Source organism: Maylandia zebra, linkage group LG3 (assembly GCF_041146795.1).
Source record: "Maylandia zebra isolate NMK-2024a linkage group LG3, Mzebra_GT3a, whole genome shotgun sequence".
Classification (NCBI taxonomy): domain Eukaryota; kingdom Metazoa; phylum Chordata; class Actinopteri; order Cichliformes; family Cichlidae; genus Maylandia; species Maylandia zebra.
In genome coordinates this window covers 40,229,574-40,236,786 of record NC_135169.1, presented here as the reverse complement: position 1 = coordinate 40,236,786, position 7,213 = coordinate 40,229,574, and the positions used below count along the sequence as shown (strand labels likewise).

The 7,213-nt window shown below is 46.5% G+C and overlaps 1 protein-coding gene across 10 annotated transcripts in view; it reads right to left on the bottom strand.

Annotated features, from left to right (window-relative positions):
- Window positions 1-738: 738 nt before the first annotated feature.
- Window positions 739-7,213, bottom strand: part of mpdz (multiple PDZ domain crumbs cell polarity complex component) — a 48,581-nt gene continuing 42,106 nt past the window's right edge. For 9 of the 10 annotated variants that reach the window (XM_012919949.5, XM_012919952.5, XM_012919953.5 and 6 more), the window contains 10 exons: window positions 6,187-6,380; window positions 5,943-5,957; window positions 4,462-4,609; window positions 4,284-4,370; window positions 4,027-4,111; window positions 3,751-3,914; window positions 3,017-3,121; window positions 2,646-2,740; window positions 2,428-2,551; window positions 739-2,338 (listed from right to left, as the gene is read on the bottom strand). In XM_012919949.5, coding sequence (XP_012775403.3) covers window positions 2,192-2,338; window positions 2,428-2,551; window positions 2,646-2,740; window positions 3,017-3,121; window positions 3,751-3,914; window positions 4,027-4,111; window positions 4,284-4,370; window positions 4,462-4,609; window positions 5,943-5,957; window positions 6,187-6,380 — 1,164 coding nt within the window. In that variant the 3' untranslated portion in view covers window positions 739-2,191. The remainder of the gene's footprint in view (window positions 2,339-2,427; window positions 2,552-2,645; window positions 2,741-3,016; window positions 3,122-3,750; window positions 3,915-4,026; window positions 4,112-4,283; window positions 4,371-4,461; window positions 4,610-5,942; window positions 5,958-6,186; window positions 6,381-7,213) is intronic. The other variant, XM_012919950.5, reaches the window with a different exon arrangement.

Here is a 7,213-nt window from a genome sequence, read left to right as displayed (position 1 = left end):
TCGAAAGCAGGGGGTGACTGACTTGGGGTTTGCTTTGGAGCAGCTGCAGGTAGAAGCACTGGGTCTTGACCTGGGAGGGCCTGGGTGAAGGAGTGACCCGATGGTTGATCGCGTGAACTTCTACAAGAAAAGTCCCGCCATGTTCTTCTCTGAGAGTCCGCCGAAACCAAAAAAAGCCCCCAGACCTCATTAGACAGAGGACTTGTGGCTGTGCATGAGCTGTGGAGCAGCTGTGCTTGTCAGCGTGTGGACAGATGGGATGCCATATTTTAATGGAGAGCTTCGTCTCTTTCTATCCAGGCTTTATTAGGTCCCTAGTGACAACAGAGACTCTATTCAAGCAAGACCATACATGCTGTTCCACATAAATCTTTGTTCATGCGTAGGCCGCTTTTCATTTAAACTTACTTTATCCCCTGACTTAGATCTGTTCGCCTTTCATTTAAACATGACCTGCAGCGACAGCACACCGCTTCTCTCCCAGATAGAAAATTTATATAGCTGATGTATCGCTGTAGCACGGGATGAGTGCGGCACAATAACCCCTTCGGTGGCAGTTTCAACAACAGCTGGCGCACTTGAAAAGTTGGCACGCCGCTCAAATGCGATAGCTAATTTAATAAACACACGTTTATGGCTTGATAAGCTTCTATTCCTGCTGGATTTAATGACAGAATGCGTTTGAACTCTTATCTCACGTTCAATAAAGTGCAAGATGAAGAAAAATTGGGACGCTGATTGAATCCAAAGGTCACTTTTATTTAATTCAGTGTGAATAAATGCAATACTGTCACTTTTGACAGCTCTTGAAAATGCATTTACGGGGATATAAGACAGAGAACAGACAGAGAACACGCTACGCTGCACAACACCTGTCCAATGACGTCGAAAACTACAGAATGGATGACTCTGTTTCGGGTAAACAACAAGGTCATAAAGGACTCTTTAACCACTCATTCATACAAACCTAAATAGCAGTCAGTTTACTTTTCTGTGCACTTGCAGGAAGTGAACAATAATACTTAAAAAATACTGTGACATAACACCTTACACATCAGCTTTAGCAGCACTATATTTCAGTGAACGGCTCTCACATACACTCACACACAGACACACTCAAGCCGCACTTTCACATCTTTCCCTTCAAAGTCAACACGCTTCACGTTTCCGATATCCGACTTCTCGCCGCTTCAGAACTAAAAACTACAGTGACTTCACGATACATTTGATTAAGAGCGGTCTCAGCAGCGTATGGAAGCCCGTTTCCGCCACTAACGGAAAACAAAAAAAGCATCCATGACTCGAAATTTCAAGAAAATAACTCGAAATTTCGAGTCATGGATGCTTTTTTTTGAAATTTCGAGTTAATAGGTCGAAATTTCAAGAAAATAACTTGAAATTTATGGATACTTGCTTTTTGGGGGTTTTTGTGGCGGAAACGGGCGTGTGCCGACAGCAGTGCAACGCAACGGACAAATAACGCTGTTTTAAGCTAATGCAGGCGTTAGCTAAATCCTGCTATAATCTCCTAATTGTCTCGAGGGTACTTCTTTAATTCTGTGCTCTGAACTGAGTCCGGGGTCACCCCTCAGACTGTTAACAAAGTAATAATAATAATAATACAGGAATACAATTAGTGCTGCCAGCGTTAATCTCGTTAAAATGACGTTAACGCCATTAACGCGGCAAATCACCGTTAGCGAATTAGCGCGTATCCCCCAGTGTGTGGGGCTGGATAGCGCTAACGTGTTAACGAGCTAACCGCGCTAATGTGGTTAGCTCGTGGGGATCCGCGGGAAATCTCGCTCACGGAGATTTCCCGCGTTATGGCGATAAAGTAATTTTAACGGGATTAACGCTGACAGCACTAAACACAATCCAAAGTGTCCAGTGAATACTTCAAATCCAGAGTGGTGGAATGTTTCTAATACTATTTACAGCCTCGTTGAGATTCCCATTACGACTAAGTAAAGCCTTCAGCACAACACGTGCTTGTAACAGGCCTTCAAACATCACAGTGGCGTAAGCTTCTTCATGATCACACTGTTTGTGTTTCAGTGTGCGGGTGCTTTCACAGACGAGCGCCTCGCTGCTGCTGCGAGTTTGCAGAAAAGGTGCGCGGAGGTGAAGAGAATGCTGTTGTGAGCAGAGGATAAGGAGTGGGTATAGTGCGTGTGGAGGTGGGGGCGGTCTATGACAGCACGGTGAGCGTGACGGTTCCTTTGGTCCTCTTCAGAATGCTGACGGCCTCTTCGTGGGAAACCCCCTCCAGAGTCTGCCCGTTGACGGCCATGATCTGGTCTCCTCGCTTCAGGCGCCCGTCCTCTGCAGCTGCGCCCTAAACACACACACACGTGTGCACACCATCAATAACAGAGGCTGTCGGTTCTGCAAAGATAAACAGTGGCACAGATAAACGCCTCTCACCTTTCCAAAAACAGTTTTCACATATATGGGCAGGTCTCCGTGGGGGCTGCCGTACCCTCCGACTATACTGAAACCCAGCCCGTCTGGTCCTCTATCAAGAGTGATGGTCTTATACTGAGGAGGGCTGAGGGAAAAGGTAGAAGGCATTTAAAGGAAAACCAAAGCAACAACCTGTAGTTCTCCTCCTCTGAGCGCCCCTGCGTCTAAGAACATCATACCTGAGGTCGTCCTGGAAGATGCAGCTGGGCGTGAGAGCCCCACCGACCTGCTCCTGAGGGGGACCCGTCACGGTGGTGTCGCCACCTGCAACCACCTGGAGGTGCGTTAACACACAGACACAGAACACAGCTCTGTTATAGTAATACTGGCGTTGATTTACTGCCCAGATAAAGACTGATAGCATGATGGTAGTGCTGGATGAGGGCGCTTTATGGTGCTTCAAAGCCTGTGACCGCCACCCTTTGTCTCGTCTGTGCTCAGCTGAACACTTTGAACAGAGATAAAGGGAAGAATACGACACAAGCTGCAGCTTATCTGCCGATTTATCTGGTAGAAACACAGGAGGTGAGAGAAGACGTTTATAGGAGACCTGCAGCTGTATCGTTCCTGTCGCGTTCTTGAGCAGGGCGACGGCCTGAGAGTGGCTCATGCCTTCAGCAGAGGTTCCACATATGCTGACGATTCGGTCGCCGATCTGAAAAAGTGAGAGTTTAGAACATTTTGGGGGGGAAACAGTGCAGATGTGCAGTGCAGCAGAAACTTTTCACACTTTCCAAAGAACAGTTTGGATGTTTCGAGCAGCCTGCTGCATGTCAGCGTCATAAAAGCGGTGCCCACCGCCTGAAACTCGCATCTGTCACTGCTGATTTCTGTGCTTTCATTATTAGACCGCATAAAAAACGTAAATTCACGGTTCAGCTGAGTAATTTCATTACGCCACGCTCTCTTTTCTCTTTCAGGCTGAAATGATAAAACGGCATGAATATACCATTCAGGATTCACCCTATTCATTTCAATGAGTCTTTCTGTGGGCTTAATGGCCTTAATACAGGAGTGGGAGATTTATTATCCACGTTAGCAAATGGCTATTGTCCTCCTCCAGCCTCAGTCTAACACAGTTTCAATTGTCAGTTTTTCTGTGAAGGTCACAGCTAAAGGTTAAGGGCTCGCGGCCTCTGGGAGCCGCTGAGAATACATACACTGAGCGAGTGGGAGTAAATAAATGAGATTCGCATTAAATCCCACACAAGAATTGGAGATATGCATAATTTCTGATGAGAGCCAAAGATTTGAGAGGGAGGTGGCCAAGAAAAGGTCTCATACCTTGAGATTCTGGGTCTGAGCAGCCAGTCCGACGGGATTCATCATGGCGATGAAGATGGGGATGTCGCCCAGGGGGCTGCCCACTCCGCCCGCTATGCTGATGCCCAAAGAATCAGCGGGGCCTTTAGTGAACTCCACTGTTCTGACTTCCTGATGCTCCGGGTCTGAAACAAACGCGTCGCTCTGATGACTCGTCTTTTCTTTTCCCGCAATTTGACCGACATTCGCAGTGGATTTCGATCTGCTTGTTTACACTTACAGTCTTGCCGTACTTACATTCTTGGCTTGTACTAAGCCTGTCAGGGTCACCAGGATCTGAACATGGCTGAGAGACCACCTTGGCGCTTCCTGTCTCACTCATCTGAAACAAAAGCATTCAGAGCGCTTTCTTGTCAGGCATTAGATAAGAGGAATTTCTATTCAGCTCCAAAGCGTTCATTTTCTGCCTTTATTTTTTTACTAGTGTAATTTTGCATGATTGGGTTAAAAATAAGCTACTTCTATTTTAACCACTATCTCATCAGCTACATTACCTGGCTGCTTTGAGACAGCCTTCTTTCCGAGTGGAAGGGCCCCGCCTTAAACCGCCCCACTTCCATTTTGATAGATCCCACGCAGCACTGCAACACAACACACAGGCATTATTGTACGGTTATTCGTCTTTAATTGTCCTGCACACATTTGACGATTGCGCATGCGGGGCGGGACTACCTTCAGCAGCGCAGCCACGGCCTCCTGAGTGGCTGACCGGACGTCCTCACCGTTGACCGACAGTATCTGGTCGCCCTGCATCAGCCGACCGTCAGCCTCCACCAAACCTCCTTTCACGATGTCGGACACAAACACCCCTGTGTCGTTCCTGCTCGGAGAGACGGGAAGACTGAGACGCGGCAGTAGGCACGACACGTCTGTGACCGCGTGCAGCACTCTGCTGAGGATCGCTAAGCCCCCTTTCTCAAATTGCTGACCTTAATCCTACAATTTTCCAGAGCTCTGTTTTTTAACTTGTTATTGCTGGTACAGTATTGATCTGGCAATTTCAGGCTTTTCCAATGGAGCTGCCTGAGTGTGGCTTGTATAACAGAATATTAACCAGCGATCACTTTGACAGTATTGTGCTGTTGGAGGCTTCGGTTCACGGTCAACAGAGTCAAATTCTGCGCTCGCTGTGAGCGAGAATATAACGTGCAGGAAGAAAAGATGACTTATCTTAAGCCTCTGCCTTTTCTTCTTTGGTCAGAAGCACATCTGAGCCGTGGACTTTGCATATCTGAGGTGCCAATCTCCACGTGGATAAGAACTAGCACAAGCAGTAGCTGTGAAGCAAGGCAACTTGATCCCACTCAGTCCTCGGTGCCAGAGATACTTGGCTGTCACAACTGCTCACCACTAACTGCTAGCTTGCATATTTTCCTTTCTCGTAGGTCGTCTGGGCTCCTGTCTTTTCCATCCTTTTGAGCATTTTAGCCTTTTTCTTGCCACGTGTGTAGCAAAACCACTGTGACAGAGGCCGAAATGTTACAACTGTGTTAAAAACTGTCCAAACTGTTTAACCTTTGACACTAGCTTGGGATATTTAACCCTGACCCCTGTCTCCTCACAAACTTCGACCACGGGACCGAATCTGTCAGCATAAAACATTTACAGGCACGCAGAAATCCAGAGGGCTTATAGACGCTCCGCAACCTGCCTGCTCTTATCCCAGTGATAACTTTGTAAATCTGTCTTTGCTGATCGAGTGCTAGCAACAATAGCGGGATTTTCACGCTGACGCAACAAGTGCTTTCAGCTCCGTCTCTGGTAACACAGCGAGGCGAGAACCGCCACTAGTACCGAGGAGAATGACTGAAATACAAACCTGTTCTGCTGACTCATATGAAAATGCAGTCACGCAGAAAAAAAACCTTCATTTAGCCACGATCTGTTCAAGCTACACATAAAAAAATTATGATCTCTTTTTGATTTCCTGCTGAAAAAAACATAATGATTTCATGTCTTTGTAACAGACATGTCGTGTGGGAAAGAAGGGATTTTACTTAATCTGCGTGCTTACACCAAACACAATGACTTTTGTTGGTACGTAAAACTGGTTTAACTGATGGCTGCATGGACAGAAACATGATAGAAGTAAAAGCAATGACCTCACTCTCCCAACTATGGAGTATAAAAACAGATAAAATACAAAAGGTTACCTCTGATCCCGCGATCTGCATTAAAAAAGGTCAAAACAATATAATTATAAAGTAGGCTGATAATTACATTTCAAAAATCTAGAATGTTTTCAATTCCTTGTTTGCTTCTATGTATTTTCCAACACGCTAACACCTACTGTGAGCCAGAAAGCACCTAGTGGAGTCACTACTCTGCTATTGTTATATGTAAAGGCTCGTCGCCTGACGCTCTCAGCAGCAGAGCTGATTCTAACAACGTTCCCACCTCCTCCCGACAATGCTCAGTCCCAGGCCCTGGCCGGGATTCTTGTGCAGCTCCACGGTGAAGGAGTCCCACAGGTCTTCCTCCTTGTACTGGGCCTCGTCCCTGTAGACCGCCAGCCGGACCCTGTGCGGCGTCTGCCGCAGCACGTTGATGGCTTCGTCGTGACTGGCCGCTCGCAGGTCGATGCCGTTCACCTGTGATGAGAGAATGCGTGCGTAGGTTTTGATCCAGCTACTCGCTCGGCCATATTTGGTTAAAGTAGCAGAGGCCTTATCTTCTGTTCCAGTGTATAAGTTAACTGCAGCGGAGGATTATATATAAAAAGTTCTAACAGCCTCATTTATTGCACAAAGTTTCCTTTAAACCGTTTCTGCTTTAGATATAAGGAAACTAGGTCATTCCTTTGAAATCACAGGCTGATGCTTGACTTAAAGTACAGCAGGGAAACCTTCCCACAAACCCCTGTGAGATGCTCCAGTGGTCAGTCTAAGAGCGATGCCCAGCTTTTCTTCTTTTCTTTTTTCAAACCACATTTATAGGAGGGAAAATACCATATTATCTTTCACCGTGCACACGCAGTGGATTTTATTTTTTCCCCATAGTATCTAATGGCATGACTGCAGAGTGGGAAACTGCTCTTTTCACTTTCCCTCGCTGACCTTATTTTCTAAACACAGCAGCCTGGCTCAGGGACAGGAGGGAATAGTGGAGAGCTATTAAGTCATAAGGGCGTGTGTTTCAATTCAGATCTAGTGATTGAGCTACAATAACTCAACTCCCGGGCTCCACCCCTGCCCTCTCTCCGTGACAAAGCACGGGGTCAGACGGAGGGCAAACCCAAGTAAGAGCTCGGGTGCTTAACTTGTCAAGGCGCATAATGCACACGGGATTTGTACAGGTTTTCTTTCACTTTTCACTCATAATCGCCTCGGTCTGCGGTATATTATCTTGCTAAAAGCAAAAAGCGGTGCTTTTAGAGGTTCTTATTGCTGTTAATATATATCTATGCTGTTGCTCAACATATATC